At 40.0% G+C, this 23,873-nt stretch overlaps 1 protein-coding gene across 1 annotated transcript in view; it reads left to right on the top strand.

The window, feature by feature from the left end:
• The first annotated feature begins 23,074 nt into the window (after nucleotides 1–23,074).
• LOC145414889 (protein white-like) overlaps nucleotides 23,075–23,873 on the top strand; it is a 73,942-nt gene continuing 73,143 nt past the window's right edge. The window contains exon 1 of the mRNA XM_080284306.1: nucleotides 23,075–23,158. Coding sequence (XP_080140432.1) covers nucleotides 23,075–23,158 — 84 coding nt within the window. The remainder of the gene's footprint in view (nucleotides 23,159–23,873) is intronic.

Consider the following 23,873-nt stretch of genomic DNA (forward strand, 5'->3'; position numbering starts at 1 on the left):
CAGCTCTCACACCTCTGTAACGTTGCCCTCGATCCCCTCCTCTCCTCCCCTCCTGCTTCGTACCCTGATCCCAGACCTAGCCTAACTTCTCTACTATCCTCCCAGTCCTCTAGTGCGCACGCACACACACACACACACACACACACACACACACACACACACACACACACACACACACACACACAGAGAGAGAGAGAGAGAGAGAGAGAGAGAGAGAGAGAGATGAAGAAAAAGAAATAGAAAACCTGATACCCTAGGGATGAAGGGTTCATGGACTTAAGTCCAAGGAGAAACATTCTGCTTGCGTGTGTGTGTGTGTGTGTGTGTCTGTGTGTGTGTGTGTGTGTGTGTGTAAATGACGATGAAGATGAAATAGCAAATATGAGTAGATGAAGTAGTCAAAAAACAGGAGAGTAAACGAAAATCATTCGAACCCTGGAAACTAACTCCTTCAGCACGAGGACTTCTCTTTGATTATATTCGTGTTATACCTCTAAACGTTTATATTCAACTTAGCAAAGATCTCTTGTACTGCAGGTGTTAGTGAAGGCTGCATCTAAGCCCACCACTGCTAACAGCCTCTCGTAAAATGAAGATAATCGACTGGGGAGGTAGCAGTAAAACAAACACTGAGCCACTGGTATAAAGTGATTTACCCTCTTGATAAGGCGATGATTGTTATATTATGTTCTTGCTACCAGTGGATGATGATATTCAGCATGTGAAGGACCCCTGGTAGTGAAGATATTGAAACCAACCACCACAAACCTCAGTGCGATGCTGACTTTTTTTTTCAACTATAATACGATGTTATTCAGGTAATTAACGCGTATTTTGAAGGGCTAAGTAAAGTATCACACACATAAGCGCGCGCACTAACAATAACAACAGATCTACAGCCGATTTGTAACCACACTGAGTAAGTTGTCCAGCACGGTCAATGACTAAAGTTCACCCATTGTCCTGCTGTGTCCAATGTACTTCCCGTAGACGTCATACCTGGATTCATTACTTTCTTCCCTGACGCAGAACCTCATTCCAAACTGTGAGAAATAAGAAAATGGTGAGAATTAGTTGGCGAATTCTTGTTCCTGGCTGTTCATTAAAGGGTAGATCACCAGCAAACGCACTTTTTTTTTTTTTTTTTTTAACCGAAAAAGTTGCGAAACCAGCATCTCATCTGAGTAAGGAAATCATCAACTTCAACAGAAAATATATTTAGAAGGCTGTGTTGCTTCATTACAGACAGCAGCAATTCGCTTTCCAGCAAAGACTTCTTTTAATACAAATAAATAACTGAATTATGATAAGAAAAAAGCTCTTGAGGTTGAAGGATTAGGATTAAAGTTGTAAAGTGGCTCTGAAGATTTCGTACCATCTCTTCCTCAACCTCAACCAAATATTATCCTGTATGTTACTGATAAAAACTATGTGGATACTGAACTGATACCACCTAGGACAGGGCCTTACCAGTACCCCCTTCATTACAAGTGGTCTCCTTTATGCAGTATAATAATTGTTCTCGCACGAAAAAAGAATGACAATGAAAATAAAATGGCATCAATGGGAAGGTGTTAACTACGTTAGAAACAAGAACAAAAGAAGCGCAAGCACCAAGTGCCTTATGCTTTACCCCTTCAAAGAGAATAGTTCCTTTTTAGCTAAATTTAACATTCATCAGACGATTTTATGAAGCATAGGGAAAACATTATGGATCTAGGGAGTAAAATATAGCCTTCAAGACCTCTTCATACCAAATGCCCTCCTGAAACTTAAAAATAAAAAATCGTTCAGAGATAGCGACAATAGAATATAAATTAGGCCACAGCAGTTATTAACACTTGCGTTACGAAAAGTAATGCTTGCCTCCAGTATTTGACGACAGTTTATGAAACTAAGGTAGAATACGTCTGGTCTCTCTTTGTCGATGATAACTCTGTGTGGTGCAAGATACAGGCTAATGAAATCCAGATTCCCCCAAGTCTTCCACATATGATAGTACAAAAATTATGCCTTTCCTTAATATGTAAGTACGGTATTAAATACGACAGTAATAGACTGATTAACACCAAAACAGCGTTAAAGTATACTATGGAACGAACTGCATTATTGATACAAGGGCGATGATGCAGGCAATCCCACAACTTCTGATGTATTAATGGCTATTTGGTTGGACTGGCCTTCATCCCTCATAACAGAAGCCAGTCACGATATCCAGAGACTAGGTGGGCTACATCTTCATCAGGTGCTTCAGTAAATGCCTTTAAAAAATTGGGGGTTAGCCTTCCCGCCTCGTCCTGTAAGTTTTAATGATTCAACCGTAACAGACCAACACCACCAAAAGTGGTATTAACATCTTTGACAATAACATTTTTTAAAGTTTATTTTTGGTACGTCTAGACAAATTCCTTCACCACAGGAATGACTCCTGAGTAACAGAGATAATACTCCTCAGTTTCCCCTTCAATATAAGGTGAATTAAATGGACTGGTATTACCAAGAATAATCAACAAGAACTTAATTAAGGAGAACATATAGTAGCAAACACAATAACTAATACACCGAAATATTTATAACAATAACTAACCTCCACAGTAATAGATATCTCCCCTGAGCTGAATTAAACCGTCTGAAGGCAACAAGAACACAAAATAAAAGATCAAGACTGTGTTGTTTTCTTCTTCTTTTTATTTTTAAATAGCTGCATCATGAAAAATGTCCCTTTAGTTGAATAAAAGTGTCTAGCAATAGTAGGAATAAAATAAATCCCTTCACAACAAGGTATCCCAAAACTACAAGAATTAGGTGACCAGAACCGCCTGACAACACGAGTAACAAACAAGGGAGAGAGGGGAGTCTGTCGCAGTGAATGAATAAGTGAGAGATATTTTTGAATCTTCCACAACAACGTGCTTTGTGCTGAGCAGACACACACACACACACACACACACACACACACACACACACACAAGGCAACAAAACCTAGCATAGTAACAAGCAGGTAGGTAGGAAGTGAAGTGGCGCCATCCCCTTGCATCTTCCCAGAACCCGTCCACTTCCAGGAACTCTCGGCGTATGCAAGGACGTCTGCCCGCACAACCTAAAATAAACTGATCTCACTCACCAGTCACCATGTAATGGCATGTTTTCCGTTCTCTCTCTCTCTTTCCACACACACACACACACACACACACACACACACACACACACACACACACACATGTACTAGGTAAACAGTTCGAGGCTTTATGTCAGTATAGTGCATGCGTGACTTTCCAGTGGGTTACGATACCTCATGTGCTGCGTGACTGTGCCCAAGGAGTCACAAGAGCTAAGTAAACTTTTTAGTACGGTGACGTCTTTTTAAAAAGTATATTGTTGGCACTATCAGAGGAATTTCTTCCCATCAGGATGGGCGTCTTCTACTGAAGTGGTTGATAAATTCTGTATCTATCTTTTTCAGTGAAACAAAAATTTTAATATTTTATCTACATGTAAAAGAAGAAACAAAGTGTAATACTAAAAAGAAAAAGAAATGGACATCTGGCTGGACGAGCTATTTTTGTTGTCTTGCTATCTCCGTTTGATCGAGCAGGCCCATCAATCACAGGTAGGCAACAGCCTCTGCAGGGCCATCCCGTGAGAGTAAATGATTAACATATGATAATCACAAATATGTACATGATTTTATAAAAGCAATCCTCTCGCCACTCCCATCTGAATGGCTACGTAAAGCTCATATTTCTTCCAATGAAGGAAGGGTACAGAAGGTCGGTCCTGACTGAGGGGAAGAGGCCTTGGGCTCAAAGCCAAAATAATATGTTATCGCTGCAGTCGCACTTACCAGCCCTAGGCTCCAATGTTTTAGACTAGAGTTTCTCCGACCATGAAAGCATTAGTGACAACAGTATAAACACTCTGGCTCTTACACGTTACCATATCAGGTGAATAAAATTACTTGGCGTTAGCTGGGATATATTACTCGAGATGTTCCTACCATGAAAGGACTAAATTTGTTAAAGGAAGAAAGTGAATTTCAGTTCACAGACAATTATGTCTTTCGAGGAAGGTATCTATACACATGGCTGACACTTAATGCCTTCAGACCGATGACGTATTTTTGAAGTTTAATCTCGTTATTACCAGATAAGTTTATTTGGCGTAGGAGAGCCTCCAAGTAGTGAAGGTGGTAACAAAGGCAGTATCTTATCCTTCCAGTCCAAAAACACTTTCCACAACAGTAAGTTATCCCTTGGTAGTACCGATAATACACGTAAATCAAGATGTAGACACCCCTCCCACATGTAGGAAACATGTATGATTGATCAGTTTTGCATTCTTGTCTTTTATTCGGCTACAGTAGGCTCTTTTTTATGACAGGTGCCACTGGAAGGTAAAATTCATGACAGTTTCTAAAAAGTACGGCATGCCATGACATGCCTAATAGTTGAAAATAATAGCGCTCTTTCTTGCTAAGCGGAAATATTTTTAACATTTTTTCTCCATTTGGCTCTATCCATTTATATATATATATATATATATATATATATATATATGCAATTAAATCACTTAATAACACGTGATTCACAGATATGCTGACATGCACAAGGAAAAGGAAACGCTAGATATCCCGAGCGCTTTCGTGTATTCACATCTTCAGGGGAGCCCCTGAATACGTGAATACACTAAAGGGCTCGGGATATCTTGTTTCCTTTTCCTTGTGGATATCAGCGCATATATATATATATATATATATATATATATATATATATATATATATATATATATGAGTGTGTGTGTGTGGCTACCATCAAAAGGGAAATCTTTGTCCTTCTATTCATTTAATTTATATACGAGAAAGTCTTTTTAAAATTATCCTTGTTACTTAAGCGATCTTATACATCTCAGGGGGGGATCCTTTATACTGAACGGGCTAACGAAGGCTAAAACTATCTCTTCAAGTCTGAAAAATCTCTCCTGAGTAAAATCGACTTTTTGTAAGAGAAAAACATTAAAAATATGTCAGAGAAATTACGGGGTTAAACGCACTCAGGATATATTATGCACTAGGATATTACTACACTCAAGCTATAAGCATTTCAAAACAGAACTAAAATTGTTGGAACAGAAGCTATAAAAGTAAATCCCTACACAAAACCGGCTTTAGGATATATCAGTTCATAATTCATGAAGAACTATCTGTGTCTGTGTTTGAGTGCATTTGCATATACCAGTATGTACAAGTGTGTATATAAGTATCTGTGTGTGTCTCGCTTTGTTTGTGTGCGAGTCATTGCATTTGCAACCTCCCTTCTCCCTCCTAGTACCCCCCAGTCATTTGTATAAGCGTAGGACAGGTTTCCTTTTACGCCAAGAGCCGAGTCCAAGCTACGTAACATTTATAGCAGGATAGACGTCAGTATTATAAATACGCGGTTGCCTGAAGCGTATAGTTCAAACCCAAGCACACCATACTCTTGACAACACGATACCAGAGTCAGAACAAGGATACAGCAGCATGCCCTTCAATTACTGTATATTTTGCAAAGAATGATATTACCTCAACGTTGGAGTTTAGTATAGCAGCACTTACAGAGCTGAAAAATACAGCTGAACTAGTTTCTTCTTTTTTCATTTTTTTATTAAATTACTTTTGCTACCACGGACATTTTGATATACTCTAGGGGAAAACTCACGATGTATAATTACAGAGACAACCTCCATTGGCTTCTCCAGTTGGAAAACTTCTTTCTTACCGAATTTTAGTCACCAGCAGAGGAATTCGTCTGCCTTGGGGAGACTTCTCCAGGATAAGGTTTAAAGTATCAATTGTCCTGTTTATCTGCTAGCAACTGATCAGTGCTCTCGATATTTGTGATGAGATTTTTAATTGGCAACACAGAAAAACAAAGCTACAAGATTCATAGTGGTGTGTCGCCGATTGAAGTCCACATTACTGTTGCTTAGGCTATGTAAATTTAGTCTTCAAATGTATTCTTTATTCACAACATTCATGCTAAAGCTGTCGGATTGGTGTGTGTGTGTGTGTGTGTGTGTGTGTGTGTGTGTGTGTGTGTATACTCAACCCTAACTTACCCTACCTCAGCCTATTCATTGGTGGGCAAATTTTTTTTATTTTATCATAATCTGACCATAGTCTTTGCTCATCTCCTTCCCTGCTTTCATCCCTGACTACACCGACTGTTAGGATTTCTCTCTGGTGAATGCAGTCGTCTGGTTTTGGCCTAAGTAAAATTCCAAGGTGTGTTAATACCAGGAAAAAGCACTTCCTACTTTACTCCTCCGTCCCCTCCTTGTTCTACGTTTTATTCTCATTATATTACTTTTCTCTAGTTGCAACTCTTCTATTGGTATAACGAAGGATATGATTTATCTAACACCCTCTAGTTCGAAAAGTCAAAGTTGAGGTGAATGTAATTGTCTGAAATGGCATATATAGAATAAACAGTAAATAATAGATATCTGAGTGAAAGGGGGTGATATAAATGGAATAGGCAAAAAGTACTTTGGGAAAGAGATGGAAAGATGAATCTATTAATAACCTCTGGACTATAATGGACTGAAACTTAATACATCAGAGTGGAGAAAGTTGAGAGGGGTTTTCGCTCCCACTTCTTGTCTCCCCGTTAACTTAAATCCTTCTCTGTTCTCTACATTATATGCGTATTATAATCCATGTAGCCTAACTTCTCCCAGATTTTTGTTCATTCGCAACTTATCCATGCATCTAATTGGCAGAATAAGACAATAATATGACTCTACATCCTTTCCATAGCACTTCTTGGCTAGCATCATACTCTAGTGTTAATCACCTGCTAAACGTCAGTTTGAAGATGGAGAGACGGTAATTTTAGTCCAGCTTAGAGTAAAATGTGTAAAGCATTGCTCATGTCAGGGATTTCTTCCAATATATCACACCTTTTTCTGCATACACCTGGTACTATAAACTTAAATAGGCCTTCTTTTTGTACCCTGCTGTGAACTTATTTTTTTTTTTTTAATGTGGAAGAAAGAACCAAAGGCCAGGAGCCATAGAATGAGCATAAAAGGGCAATAGACAACAAGAACTAATTATACTTCTTTTTCTTTCCTTTTCGTTTCTCTCTTTTATCCTCCCTTTCTACTTTCATTGCTCCATCTGTTTACCATATCTCATTTTGCCCCTTTTTCTCTTCTTATTTCAACATTTCCTATAGTTTTAGTCCTTATTTGTCTGTCTGTCTGTCTGTCTGTTTCAGTCAGTCTGTCTGTCTGTCTGTCTGTCTGTCTCTGTCTCTGTCTCTCTCTCTCTCTCTCTCTCTCTCTCTCTCTCTCTCCTTTATTTCATCATCTACATACAATACCTTTATTGTTTCCAGCGAAGCATTTTTGAGTATCCTATCAGTACATTTATCTACCGCAAGTATTCTCTTAGGTAATCGGGGCCTAGATCCATGATGAAGGATTCCAGTATTATTTTCCCCCCCTCCAGCTACCGGAATATGAGCTCTGTAAAAGGTCGGACTGCAAAACAACCTACCACTTCTCAGAATCACCCCACAAAAAGTTAGAGTGTAATCTAAAACACGTATAATCACACCTGAGGGCGTCCTGTTAATTCGCCTCGACTTTAGTAGACTTCCTTGCTCTTCGACGGATGGTAAACGTTTAACTTAGTAGGATCAGTCGTAACGGGTTATTTAGAGCAAACAAATTATCACTGCAACCAGAAGACGTCTCTCTCTCTCTCTCTCTCTATTCTTGCAACCTCCAGATTCCCTTCAGCTCATGTGGGTGACGAGCGCCTGAAAGAGCTGAATAAAATCGTAAGGGGTTTGCTAGGACAAACTGATTAACATCATCAACAGGACGTCTCTTTTACACCTCAGACACCTTAATTTGTCACTGGCCGTCTAGGAAAGTAAGCAATGGCCTGAGGTGTAATCTATAAGTATTCTCAAGCAGTTCTGATCTGGATTTAGCCAAACTTGGTAGAAGTGTTCAGGGTCAGCTAAAATATTGACGTGTTTTAGAGCAATAGAGCAGGGATCACGGTCAGGTAACAAGGTCAACATAAACAGTTTTGATCTGATTTAGACCACACTAGGAGGTTAGTTTGAGGGTAAGGGAAGATCGAAGGAAGTCGATCTGAAGACAATCAGTTGAAGTTCAAAGTCGCATGGCACGGTCAAAGTTTGTCCCGTGTTTATCTGTGTGTGTACGAAATAGCTTTAGCAGTTTAGATCTGATCAGGACCAAACTAAAAATAAGATTTTGACCTTTTGTTTATAGAACATTAGGTTAAAGGTCTATCTATCTGTCTATTGCCAGACGCCATAATCCCGTAAGGGGTGGCCATTTGACTTTGAGTTATTTGTTTTACGGGGAGGGGCACTAACCCTCCACCAACCCACTTGCTGACAAGTAGGGAGCACGTGTGATTTGGTTATATGGTTACCAACCAGCGTTCTAAATGGTGTCTTGGCTTACAGGAAACCATTTGGCTTGTCACTCAATGTAAAGTCACCTGTAAAGGAAAGAAAAGCAATAAGTGACAGGAAAGATGGGAGAAATAGGAATAGAGGAGGGCAGGCACAGATACAGAGTGATAAAGGCTAAGGAAGAAATAGCCAGCACTACATCAAGTGAGTGGATGATGGTCACCACCACCTACCATAACAAAGTCTGCTTGAGCCGTTTTTGTCCGATTTTCACCGAACTTGGTGGGTGGGTTTAGGGAAAGCAAGGTTGAAGGATTTCGATTTTAAGAACAAGTAAAGATCAAGGTCACAAACTTAGTTAAAGTTCGACCTGTGTATGTCGAAGCGTACTAGTATTTAGTGTATCTGATGTTTGTAACATCTGGTGGTCAGATTTGTGCGAGTGCTGGGGCAAAGCAGGGTGTGGAAAGGTTGTCATATTTGAGTGTGTGTGTGTGTGTGTGTGTGTGTGTGTATTCTGGTAGGGAAGGGGCAGTAAGGGGGAAGGTGGTCAGATTTGTGTGTGCTGAGGTAGGTCAAGGCGTCGGGACAGTCGATCTATCTATCCATCTATAGCCCGACGCCCTAATCCCGTAAAGGGTGGCTGCAGACAAAACGCCTCCAAGTCGCTCTGTCACCCACCATTTGACTACCCTCCCCCCAACTCACCCCCCCTCCCTCATGTACCTCTCAACTCCATCCCTCCACCTCATCCTCGGTCTACCCCTCTCCCTCCCTCCACCTCACCTACATACACCCTCCTAGTCAGTCTTTCATTTTCCATTCTCTCCACATGTCCAAACCACCTTAGTGTATTTCTCCTAATCTTCTCAACCACATCCACATCCACCCCACAACGTTCCTTCACTTCTGACCACGGGACAGTGGTGGTCACAAATATGCGCTGAGGTAGGGCAGGGAGGTATGGAGAAAGGTGGTTTGAATGTTGAGGTAGGGAATGGAGAGTGAAGGGAGGGGGTCTGATGCGTGTGTATTGAGGTAGGGCATGGAAAGTGAAGGGAGGTGGTCAGATTTACGACGCGCAAGGGAAGGTGTAATATAGTGGATTACCTTGGACTTATTTTGGAGTATCGCTGAGGTGGGGTAGTGCGTAGGTAAGGGGACTGGCTCGTGTAGGGATAGGGCGTGGGGAAGGGAAGAATATTTTAATTTTACCTGTCAAGGTTGGGGAGGAGGGGAGGGAGGAGAGATGGTGGTATGCTGAGGTAGAACATGAGGGAGGGAAGGTATGTGGCCATGTTTGTGGGCTGAGGCAGGACAGCTGGGAAGTCGAGGGAAACGAAGTCGCCATGTCCATGCTGAGGTAGGATTAACGGAGGATATACAAAAAATTTCAGCCCAACTTAGACCCGCTGAGATGAAGAGTCCAGGTCAGGCCGAAATTGTTGTAGCTCCTAAATAAACAACTTCACCAGGTGTGTATATTATTCTTATGTGTGAACACTGCACGCAGCTGATATCCAGACACTTCAGCAGACATCTGTAACCCTTTCCTTACGATGACGTCTTTCGTTCTATCCACGCTACCGCCACACGACCCTGTTCAGCTTGGGCGAGATCCACAACGAAAAGGCTGAAAATACTCTCATAAGCCCTTGCAGTACAAAGACGTCTTAAATATTCTCTTCTTGCAACCTATCGCTGTGAAGAAAGGTAATGTTTTCCTGGATGCTATATTTTTATAATTACAGGTGTGTAACTGTACTAATTACACGCATAATTACTAATCTCTGACCAGAGAGTTGGCCAAAGTCGTGGCCAGGCGTAGACTACACAGTCAGACTCGTTCAACCATCTTTCCAGAGGGGTTTAATGCTTCAATGAACAATTTTCTAAGCATCAGTGAAACACTTTCGCTTCACGTATTATATTACTTTTTCAAGTAATATGTATGCATTTTTAAGAAATAGACATGAAAGTTGGCCATAGTTGTTGTTTTCAGTGTGTAATGAGTGCGTGGTGCTATTTGACATTCATACTGTGTTATATTAATCTGTTTATTTCACTGACCTATATCTTAAGGCGAGCCTTTAACCGAGCTGTTGAGTGATAGCAGGGGAATATCCACGACTACCACAGCAGCCTGCATCCACACGACTTATTGTGAGTAAGTGTGCTTTTATAATACATATATCTTTGACAAAAATTTATCATTTCTTGCTTGAATTGAATGTTATTTCCTAGTGATAACAGGCCCCGTTACCATGTAATAGGAATAGTTGCGCTACTCCGACGCAACGTCTTAGCTACATGTCCCCTCTAATCAAAATGTGTGCCAATTAATGCCGTTAATTCATAAATGATTTTTAGGGTTTATATGATGCCAATACCCACATATAGTGCCACATGTTTATTTTACTTCTTGGAAATTGCCCAATTGCAGACTGATTGAAAAAAATGTTGGCCCCTGTCAGTAAAGGCAGATTACTATGTTATGGAAGAGAAACCATAAAAATATGGTTATATCAGAGATATGAGGAGTAGAACGCATCAAATCGCCTGGCTACAGTTTTTTGCCCCTCCCAGTAGTGTAGAGGCTGTGTGCGAATGCGTGGCTCGTGTGTGGTTATAACAGTGCCCGCCACTCGTCTCTGGTCAGAGATTCGTAATCATGACTACATTGGAGGGGTTGGCGGGTGATGTTATTACTGTAGAAGGATATTCAGCACGCAAAAGTCAGGGTTCATTTACTTGGATGGTTATGTTACTTATGATGAAGGTGTTTTTAATCCCAGCCTGCTCCCACCTAAACCTGAAAGAAGGATCTGGAGTGTCCTGGCTGATATGTCGGTTAGCTATTGTAGTCTCTGGGAAGTTTGAGAGTTTGTGATGATAAAATTTGGCTGTTTCAATGGCACTCGTGTAGTTGACAGCATTATTTTAAGATTTCATTATTTGCAAACTTCAGTAATATTTACCCACCCACGTACCAACAGAGTATTCCGTAACAGCCCATATCACACCAGCGGTACAATATATCCCACCAGCAGTACTGTGATAAGTTGGGATCTGAGTGTGCGTGTGTGTGTGTGTGTGTGTAGTTACAAAACAGAGAGAGAGAGAGAGAGAGAGAGAGAGAGAGAGAGAGAGATTCCTGCCTCCAGCTAAAGTTGCGAGGTCAGCGAGGGTGAAAAAACGGGTGAGGGGGAGGGTATGGGATAGTATGGACTGGGGGGGGGGGCGACAGATTGGAAAAGGGGGGGGAGGGGCGACGAGGGGATTGCCATGACATTTTCCAATAGTCATTCCCTTAACCTTTTTCATTCTCTCTCTCTCTCTCTCCTCCCTGAGCATGACATCTAGGTACACTACAGTTTGACAGTTGTCTTCCCATTTCTCCCACTGCACTATAACACACACACACACACACACACACACACACACACACACACATACACACACACTGACTTAATGATACCATTTCTTAATTATTTTAAATAGTTTTGTGGAGAGTTTTCAAACTGATAAGGTAAGATATCGCGTAATCGACTCTTCCAGTATTATTATTATTTTTTTTAATCGTATGAAAAAATATTCTGGTGAGTGTGATTAAGATGAAGAGGACGTCATCATAGGTAGGGAGTTTAAAGGACTCTCATTCACATACTAGTATAGATCAATAATTTTATCAAAGACAGACAGAAACACAAACAAACAAAGAAATAAAAGCTGAGACTTTACAAAATTTTTCCTATCCAAGGAGGGCGGACACACACACACAAAAAAAAAAAAGAAAAAAAAAAAAAAATCCATAGCGACGGTCCTTGCATTTCGCGCACCATAGATATATCCCTTAAAAGGCTGGCGTCAAAAATTGGCAATTCCAGAGTTGCCCGGTTGTGTACCTAAAGGACACGGAGATGCCGATCAGCTCTCTCATTACAGAGCTGGACAAATGTGAGGTGGGTGTGTGGCCTGACAGGTACAAAATGGCCGCTGAAACGAGCAGGCGATCCAAGAATATTAATCAGTGTAGCAAAAAACTATGCGGATGAAAGTGTAAGATTATGTTAGTGTGTGTGTATGTGTGTGTGTGTGTGAGAGAGAGAGAGAGAGAGAGAGAGAGAGTACTGGCGGAGCCTGAAAGAGTACTGTATATTGCCCTCGTCTATCAACAATGTCATGACCGGACTAGTGTAGTACTGTATTCTGCCTCAAGTGGCGCCAGTGAATTTTGTTCAACTGAGAGTGAGTCCTAAGAGCTTGAGAGTTAATATAATCGATTACGCTGATACTACAAATATCTACAGTTGAAATAATGAATGTGTCATCCTCTTCGCTTGCCTATTCATTTTCTCTTCTCCCTGCCCTTTCCTTCGATATATTATTTTATTTTATCGATTAATTGTTTTATATTGTCACATTGAGCACGAACACATATTTCTATTTACGTTATGCTTGGTGTCATCTAAAGATTTTATTAATTTAGGACAAACCTTTCGATATGAAAGGCTTAAATATTAATACTTAACGTCTTTACTGACAGATACTTTCTAAATTTAATAAAGTCGGCTTGTGTTAGGAAGAAAATAATAAAAGATACATACTCTGAATGAAATCGTAAGCCTATCTGTTTATCGTTTCACTCATTTTTTTTTTTTGCTGTTGCTGCCTATGATGGAAATTAGGATACTGAATATAATGGGAAGGGATACAGCTAAGTTTCCCTATCATGTCGTTATTAAGATCGTTCAGTCATTGAATGTATTAGTCTGTAGAGAGAAGAGGAGAGAACAAAAGGGAAGAGAAGAGGAGAGAGGAGAAGAGAAGCAACGCCAAGTATAGGTGCAGAGATCACAAAACAAACACAAAACTGTGAAGCACCACTCCACAGTAGGTAGGTCTGTGATGCCTGAAGGAACACAACCATCGCCAGTAATAACATAACTATATAGCTATGAAAACATGTCCGTATAACACTCAAGTCATAATTAGCACTGAAACAGGTTTTCTAACGGGACGCTTCCCTTTGCTTAGAACGTTTTCTCTTGACACCTCCCCTACTCTCCTTCTCCTCATTTTGTCTGCTGGAGAAAGAGTGCTCCTTGTCACATTCCCCGCACACGCTGTGGAGAGAACAAAGAATAGGAAGGATAAGAAGAGAAGAAGACACAACAGAGAAGAGAAGGTAATGCGAGGAGCAAAGAAGAGAGGGAGAGTGGAGGATAAAAGGAGAAGAGAAAAAAATAAAATCGAGCTGGGTTAAAGGGTAGTGAAGAAACGAGAAGGGATGAGAGCAGAGTAGAGAAGGGAGAAAAGAAGTCAAAGAGAAAAGAAGAGAAGAATTGAGAAATGAAGAGAAAAGCAGAAAGAAAAGAGAACGGAAATGAAGAGCAGAGAAGAGAATAAAAAAGACTGCAAGCGAAGGAGTAGAGAGGAGAAGGGTAGAAAAGATAAGGCAAGGTTGGAGAGAGGAAGATAATGCAGGTCAGTTTGAGAGGATTTGTTCTTTTTATTTGCCATATAGGGTTTGCTCCTATTGTGTTAATAATTTTAAATATCATACAGAAATAATGTTTCTATTACAAGTAATATATGACGACAGGCACTGTATTTAATTTGCAAAATTGTAAATATGCAAAATTCATTTCTCTTCCAAAACTAAAATCATCCATCCATATACAGTACAAACAAACCTAACAAAACTTAACCCATCCAAACCTAGAGCAAATATAATTTAACTTTTTCTGTGAATATGTACACTACTTGATTATCTAGCATTATAAAAATGTTTTAGATTATATCTCGCCTATGAACACAATCCAATCATAAGGTGTAAGTGTGTGACATAATTTTGTTTCCTTCCTTAAAGATTCAATTATTTCTTCTAGATGCTAAAGCGCATGTTAAAAGAATAATCCCTCCAATGAGCTTGATAGATATTAGTCTTCAGAGAAACTTGATGAATGAGGAAACTTGTGAGATGGAGGGGGTAGATAAAGGAGAAGGGATATAGGAGGATGTGGAAGCCGAGATGAAGAGGGAGATATGGAGGAAAGAACAAGGAGAAACCGAAAGATGATTTGGATATGTGAATAGGAGATGACTGGAAAGGCTAAAGGGAGATGCTGAGGGAGAGAGCGCCTTACGCGAAGAAGTGAAATGCAAGGAGGAGGGAGAGCTGATGAATAACTCAAATGATGGGGAATAGTTACCTACCCGCATCACATGACTCCAGCTATATAAGAGCAATGGGTGCTTGTTCTTGCAGGTGAGAACTTTGGAACCTGATTAGTCACTTTGTTTCCTGCTGGATTCTCTTTGAAATGGCGATTAAAAAAAAAAAGAAAAACTCGGAGGTCAAGCAAAAACTATTTTAGTTTACCTTCAAGTTCGAGAGAGAACGGAGCTGTGTTTCCAGTCGCCGTCGCTTTTTATATATCCATGGTACCTTGCTATCATTTCACTTATTCGCTCATCTATCTCATCTGTTTATCTATCGAACTACCAACCTATCAGTTTTTACCATTACCCACAAACACATTCATAACTATATATCCTTCCATCCATTCACCTAACCTTATATATCCATCTCTTTCAGTCATCCGCGCATCTGTATACTCTATTCGTTTGTCCATGCACCTGACCCAAACATATGTTTCAATACGTTTTTACACTAAGATCTACCTACTAACTCACAATAGACATATCACACCAGAACTCAGACTGAGATATTCCAACTCACCTTAATTAACCAAAACTTACCAAACCTCTGATTATACTGTATATATATATATATATATATATATATATATATATATATATATATATATATATATATATATATATATATATATATATATATATATATATTTTCCAGAGCAACAATGAAGGGCGCCGACCCCCTTCTATATCTCGTCCATCTGATATCAACCTCCTCTACACCTTCTCAACGGCTGAACACCGGGTTCTCAAAATTCCAAAACTTAACAAATCTACACACTCACGACAGAGGAGTCTGGCGATAAAGTAAGCGTGCTTGTCGCCGATTTGGCGACATAACGGGAAGGCAGCTATTTTCTCATTTATTAATATTTTTAGTTACTTGTTTGCTGTTGACATTTATTTTTGTTTCTTTACTGTTTAGCACAAGATACTTTTATGACCAATGGATACTACTGAAATACTTTCCTAGCAGCTGTATCTCTGTAATAATGACAACCAAAATTAATTCTCTCCATGGCATAATCCTGGCTGTGCCCTTGATCAATAATTCAGCCCTAGCTGCGTCCCTGATCAGTAATTCAGTGACAAAGCGATTCAAGGCTCGGCTGCAGGGTGGGTAATGCAATAAACATTCACGGGACTCAAACCGCTCGTCCTACATTATCAATTTTCAGAGACTATATTGACATGGTTTCTCTTCTTTCATCGCAGTTCTAATATATCGCTTCCATTTCGTTGTTCCCCCCCCCCCCCGTCATCCACTTTTACAGGATATATCTGACACTTCACTACAATAACTCTACATCACCCATTTTCGCAGTGAATATTTCCCTGACTCAACCTCAGCACCCATCAAATTTGAAGCCCATCCCACCCAATTCTTAGCTCACCATATCTGTTTCTTTACCCTTCCCTTCATCCACTGACGGTGTCACGGTGCGATGCAAGTCACGCTGTAGACTAACACTTGTTGATGATGGAGGAAGAGACTTCATTATTTCATGAAGTTTCTTGGATGATTTATAGTTTTCCTGTACAGCTGAATTTACAAGTCCGTCAGGTAGTGGGTGGTCCATTGTGTAAGGTTTGACAAGAGTTGTAACTTTCGGTGGGTCATAGTGTCTCTTGATGAATAACCCTAAGTAGTTTCCTAACAGTGGTAAGACTATAGAACTGCAGTATCTGCACGTTTGTGTGTGTGTGTGTGTGTGTGTGTGTGTGTGTGTGTGTGTGTGTGTGTATACAAAAAAAATTAAAACAGGAAATTTAACACTTCGGATTTACAACCTGTTTACGGCTTCCAATCTGGAACCTACCTCTGGCTTTGCACAATATTTTCCCATGATCTTAGCTATGGTATTATGCTGTCTTAGATGCTAAGTTTACAATATACATCACTTTAGACTGCAACCATAATTGCTTGATATTTGAGAAAAACTGAAGGACTTCTGGGTATTGTTGTTTAGACACTTGTACGAACTGTGCATTAAATTTACTGGTCGACCATATCACTGAGTTTATATATACATACATATATATATATATATATATATATATATATATATATATATATATATATATATATATATATATATATATATATATATTATTGATAATATACCTTCGTGGCCTTCCTGCTGTACTGAGAGGATGTACGATAAGAATACAAATTTACCTCAGTGTTTAAGGAGAATGACGAGAAGAGAGAATGGAAAAAATACATGGGATGCAGGTGGTCTTCTTGGTGAATGGAATAGGAATGGATTAGATGACGAAACGATAAGGCAGATATTGAAGGGCGTGTGTTATGAAGATGGTGAACTGAGGGAGGGTAGAGGATGTATTGATCACATGGCTGCTCTCAAATGTTGGGCAGAAAAGTTTGTGAAAGTTGCTTGTAGTATAAGTAATATTGTACAAGAGTATGATGAGAATGAACGACAATCGCACTGAAAGTAAACCTAGTGAAAAGACTGTATTTTATATCTCTCCAAGGTATGCATGATGGAAGAAATTCAGCTGGAAGTCGGCAGTATATATATTGGGAGGATTAACTTGCATTTCTATGGAGGTGTGCTTTGTACTTTTAGTTCATCAATGTTTGTATGGAAGGTGAACTGAGCTAAGTCGAAGGCTAACCCAGAGAGTGACTGGGAAGCATGGAGACAGTGAAATGAAATAATCTGCCCCGCGATTTTCGGATACAGCAATACTGACTTACAACAAAGGAATAAATTTGTCTGTTTTAAGAATTAAGTAATGTGCGTGAAAGATAAACTTTATTAGTAAATGTAAGGAATGATTAGGCGATAATGTCCGAAGAAATCCCGCTGGGGCAGGGAACAGTTTAAGGATTTGAGTTTCGTAAATATCAGACTTTACTGATCTACTAGAAGAACCGCCGACATGTCGTAAAAATACCCACACTAATACCAATACACCAGTCTCGTATGAGACAGCCCTAGCATGTATTCACTATGGACTGTGGGGTGTTAGCGCCGAAGTGGTGACATGTAGAGGTGTACCGTATGTAGGAGGACTACTGGGCCTTGAAAGCAGGCTGTGATGCCTATGCCCAGAGTCGGTCACAGAAAAAAAAAAAAAAAAAGGTGCAAAGAAAAACTGCGGTGCGTTATCTTTGTTAGGGGACTTAAAGTAATGCTCTTTATGTATTTAGACAATGTTGTGAACATAGTTGATAGTATCGAGGATTAACTGGTCTAGAGGGGTTTAAGGAAGGAAGAAAGTGGCAGGTATTTTGAGAACAATGTCATGTAATAGGGAAGGGAATGTGGATGTAAAAAGGCAATATAATGCTTTGCATACTTTTTGCAATGCTATACACTGTATCGGTGAAGTGAATACGGTGCTCGTAGGATGTAAATAAGTAATTGGGTAACTGAGCTAAACTTCTTCAAAACTGGCGGGAAAAAGAAAAAAAAACTGCTGGTTGGCGATTATGTACTAATTTAAGGAGAGATGCTAGAAGATGGTTTGTTGGTTTTGCCTCATGGCAGAAAGGAAGAGGGAGACTGACATGACACGTCTGTGTGTGTGTGTGTGTGTGTGTGTGTGTGTGTGTGTGTTATTTTAGTGTTATCCTATCAATCTGCACCGAAAGATCCTGCAATGATAGATATAATGAAATGTCACTTGTTCAGGGTTGCTATTTAGATATATTCACTTTGTCTCGTTTGCCAATTCTCCTTGATCTTTCTGTCATGCATATGCAAGATTAATAACATTTATTAAGACAGACTTATGGGTACGATTATCTGACTACTAAGAAAAATCAAGGGACAGTTAGGCGTAGTTTTTTATTTGGAACTGAGGAGTCAGCCTAGTAGTTGGCCTTCGCATGAGCTCTCTCTTTCGCTCACTCCGTCCCTCCCCCCTCCCCTCTCTCTAATAGACTTTTCGTGGCTTTGCTGTCACTGTCGTTATGTTGGCCTGTATCCCGGAAGGCAAATCTAATTTTTTGTTCAGGGAAAAGATGAGAAGAAAGATTATGAAAAGCACAGAGGGATTTGCCGTGTACGCATAATAGGAATAGTTCAGGCTCAGTGATGACTAAGAATAAAGGGAGACTGAAAAACTAGTGTGGAATAAAGATGTTGGCTTAAGGAAGGGTAGACGGTGTATTAATCATATATTTGCTTTTAAGTATTAGCAAAAAAGTCTGTGAAAATCATTTGTAGCATTAATACAGTAGGCATGTGCAAGCGTAAGCTGAGACTGAATAACAAAGAGCACTAAAAGTAAACGGAGTTGAATGTAGATTATGGTGACAAGGGAGTTCACTCTCGGTGAACACAGAATAATTTTTGTACCGACGGCATTATTCTTTTCGGTTAATCGTAAGACACAAAAAAATGGTAAATGAGTTGAAAATAGAGACTAAAAGCAGGCTTGAATATTAATATTACTTAAACAAGAGTTATGTTTAATGGATATATTAATCTCCTCGTACTACAAATAGGAAATAAAGATTCAAAATATGTTGAAGAATATACTGGATGTATACTTACTGTGACACTTCAAACAGTACCAGTTCATGACAATGAAATCAAAGCAAAAAAAGGACTGGTACTGAGGCCTCTAAATAAATAAAGTAGCATCACGATGGACAGAAATCTGATAAAGTTAAATGACAGTAAAATTACTGTGGTCCCCCTGCTCTAACTAAATGGTTCGGAACCCTGAAATTTAAAGGGTCCTTAGAAAATAAGCTTTTAAGTGCTGGAAAAATAAAATGTAAAAGATTATAATCTCCACTGCGTAGGAAAAAAAAAATTATGTCCTGGACAAGGGAACAGACGTAAAAAAAAAGAATATAATCTGCTCAGTACAAATATTATACTTTTCGTAGAACGCAAGGAGGGAAAACTAGCAGCAACCCAGGGACAGTGTGGGAGGACATAGCAGTCAGACTTGACGAACAGCTGAAATTTACAGATTTTCTGAGACTTGATGGACCAGGTTAACAGTTAGTAAGCAGAGTGGTGAAAGTTGGGGAAGGTCTTCGTTGTGCACTGGTGTCAAGCTTCTGCTGCTGCTGCTGCTTATGACGATGATGATATGCACTTAACTAGACCCATGTTAATGATTGCACGTACCTTATACCTTTGAAACAATGGCAATTTCGGAGTCACCAGGGAAATAGATACGCCCACATCAGTGGTACCTTCGTCAAAGTCTAGGCAAAACCTTGTCATTCCTCGGCTTCCTTTCTATAAAGCCCTGCAGCATTTATGGCATTTCAATAACTTCTTCATTGTAGAATGCCACCTCTCCTCCTCCAAGTTCCTATTGTTTCTGACCTAATGCCTACTATTTTAACAGTAACAGTAGCAGGCTTTACAGTATCCTCCTACTTCTTCTAAAGTCGCTTCCATGAAGAAAGAAGTTTATGCATAACAAACTTCTTCCGTCTACAAATACATTTGTACTGCGTATCTACTTCCCAGCTCTGCATTTCTTAACTACCTTATTTCTAAAGCACAATACCTTCTATGAACATCTTTCTCAAAAATCTAAGTTTTTGACACTGACTTTCACTACCGTTTTCGGCGCTTGTCTTTTCGTGTGCTTCAGAATCATCAAACTCAGAGAAGGTTAAACAAATGAGAGATTACCGGGTTTCTTGATTTGTGATCTTGTCACTGGGATATTTTGTGCTTGCTCCAATCATACCTTAGTTTATTTAAAAAAAAAAGACATGGTAAAAGTCAAGCTAACTTGAGAATGATCTGAACTATTTTCAGTAAACCTACAATTTATTCTAGATTATTCAGGAAATGCACTTGACCATCAAACCTGGATCTGAGCAACATCTGACACAAACTAAAATCTAGTGCAGGCAAGCACAGTAAATGTTGACAGACGTTAAGTAAATAGTAGCAGATCACAACACACACAGGTCGAACTTTGACGTTGTTCTTTGGTCTTGACCAATGACTGAGAGAGAGAGAGAGAGAGAGAGAGAGAGAGAGAGAGAGAGAGAGAGACCTTGAGTGGGTTAGAAGAAGAGCCAGAAAAAGAGCTAGAGCAAGAGCAAAAGGGACAGTAAGAGTGAGAGCCAGGGAAATGGGTAGATGGATAGATAGTTAAATAGACAGATAGACAAACAGAGAGGAGAACATTTGGGAACTTCTTACTTCCCTTTTCCTCGAGAATGTCATTATGTTTAGTTAATCGTTTTGGGTAACTTTACATGCATTTTATTAAATACTTAGTGACATCATTATACTGAGTAAGATTGGAGCAATGCAACATCTGGTTCCTATTAGTCTGTTTGAGACAGAGTCCAAACTAAGTCACTGTCGAGAATACTTAAAGATATTTTACAGTTTTTCCATCAGAGGCATTATAAAAGAAAAAAAAACAATATTAGCCTTCAGGAGTAACAAGCCTGGACATAACACAAGAACGTGGTGGCCCCAGGAGTTAGTCTTCGATTGCCAGACCACCAGCGATATAGGCGAGCCATTCGAGTAAAATCAATCATCATTTGTCAAGGTTTCCAGAAAGAAAAATAACGTAATGACAAGCCGGAAGATAGGGGTGATGGAGAAGGTGCTCAGTAGTTGGTAAGGATTTGGCTATATAATTGGTGGGTTAGGTAGGTTAAGTGAAGAATAACTGTGTCGGTGGTGATGGATTGTGTGGGCAACTAGCTAGATGATCGAGGAGAAAGAGGAGGAGGAGGTGGAGGAGGAAGTGAAGGAGAGGAAGTGTAATGGAAAGACGGGATGGGAGTGGTGAAGGGATAGGGAAGGCATGAAAGGAGAAAGTCAGAGGGGAGGTATTGGAAATGAGAGAGACAGAGTGAAGAAGGGGAATGGGAAAGGAAAGGGGAAGAACCTGTTACCTTTAGGCCAACAACCTTCACCTTCGCTCAGGTCTTGTGTATTCAGAGGTTAATGATCATCTCAACTTGCACCTGCTTATCCCCCGCCACCCTGTTCATGCATAAATTGACCACTTAAGTCCCATGACGTTTCATTAAACCCTTGAGTTTGGTGACACATCTTTAACTTCTTGAAACCGGTGACGTAATTTTTGTTCTACTAACATGAATACACGAATCTATTCACTTCATAGTTGTCTTTCGAACAGAAGGGGCGAGAGACGACATTCACCAACCCCTGCAATACAAGAGATATTTCCTAAGCTAAATGAAAGGGTCTGGGGAAAGCATGAATAAAAAAAAAAATACATCATAGGGTTGAGTAGGGTTAATTCTATTCTTGCTATATTCGGGCGATTTTATTCAGATTAAGAAAGATAAAAAGCATTGTTAAGAAAAATAGGCTTCGATTCTTGGTAATAAAACTGAGATTGCAGAGGGAAAGTAGCTCCTTTATTTTCTGTTCTTTAGCCCACAACAGAGGTGCTGTTCCTCGCTACTGAATGTGTGCTGAAACGTAGCATGGATCTTCCTTGTCATCCAAAACCAAGGCACTTTCCTCCCCGCTTCTCCAGCCTCGCACGAAAACAAACACAAGCACACACACACACACACACACACACACACACACACACACACACACACACACACACACACACACACACACACACACACACACACACACACAGAGAGAGAGAGAGAGAGAGAGAGAGAGAGAGAGAGAGAGAGAGAGAGAGAGAGAGAGAGAGAGAGAGAGAAGGAACATAAAAGGAGCGATTTCATTTGGATTTTATAGCGTGATCTAGAGATAGGGCTATGGCGTCAGATAGCCTACAGCCTGCACTGACCCTTTTAGTGCGATAGGCCTGACACAAGTTGAACAGAATCACCTTAGAGACACAAGAATATAGTACATATAGATGTCTCTGAACTGAATGGCAAAAGGGAAATAAAGTCCCTATATTTTTTTATGGACTGTTATTGTACACATGTAGTTATTAGGTCCCATCAGTCTGTATCCCACATTGCAGAGTGCAGTCAGTAACGAACAATATAGACAGGCCAACGCACACACACACACACACACACACACACACACACACACACAATAATTCCACATCTATGATTTATTCATTTTGACAGTTTGATCAGGAAGGATGAGAGTGAAAAAGAGGAAAGAGCTTTATTTCTTTATTTCTCTAACGTCTTAAGAAAAGAGAGAGCATAAACAGATGTGCGTAGGCACAACATTTTAAATTCCCTTGTCTTGAAAATAAACCAACGCCAGCATTTACCAAAACCACAGTAGTCTACGATTTTAAAGAAAGGGTTATACAATATGATGAGAAAAGCTTTTGAGTCCGCACATAGTTGTATTAACAACAGAAATGGTTTTATGTGCTGGTGAATCACTGTGGTAGATGTATTTTAAATTCATAAAATGGAAAGGGAGGGTTGGAACAATTAGGTATGGGGAGGATTGTGGTCAGGTCACGGTATGACCATCAGGTCAGGTCAGCGTCATAAGAGGGCAGTCAATCAACTGCAGACACAAGGGTCCCAGAAGGCTCGTGTGACCCATGTAATGGCTGTAAAATCTAGCTGACTCATTTTTTTTTACAGTTTATCTAAGGATAGGCTTGTTGTAGTCCGAAATGCTAATAAGATAAAGAATTTAATCTCTTTTAAGTTTTCCCTTCTACCCTTTCTTATCCAACCCTGCACTTTTTTTTTCTTCATTGAGAGCTCCATCCTCATTATTCTGTCCTATTTTTCTTGCCATTTATCCTTCTTAATTCCTTTGATCAGAAAATGTCTTTCAAATCCATTTTTTCTATGGCCAAGTGATAATGTTATTCTTAGCGGATCCTTCGGAAACTCTATCTATCTATCTATCTATTGCCAGACTCCTCAATCCCGTTTGGGGTGGCCACAAACAAATCGCCTCCAAGTCGCCCTGTCCCCCGCCATTTCACTGCCCTGCTCCCAACTCACACACCCCTCTCTCATATACCTCTCCACCCCATCCCTCCATCTCATCCTCGGCCTCCCCCTCCCTCTTCCCCCCTCCACCTCACTCACATACACTCTCTTCGTCAGTCTTTCACCCTCCATCCTCTCTACATGGCCAAACCACCTCAGTGTGTTCCTCATAACGCTTCCTATCACATCCACATCCACACCACAACGCTCCTTTATATCCTCATTCGTCAGCCTGTCTCTCCACGTGACTCCACAGGCTCCTCTTAAATAACTCATTTCCACTGCTTCGGAAACTCAAGGGTTAGATATTCTCA

This window comes from Coenobita brevimanus, chromosome 101 (assembly GCF_032717465.1).
Source record: "Coenobita brevimanus isolate Jiangsu-jjx chromosome 101, ASM3271746v2, whole genome shotgun sequence".
NCBI lineage: Eukaryota > Metazoa > Arthropoda > Malacostraca > Decapoda > Coenobitidae > Coenobita > Coenobita brevimanus.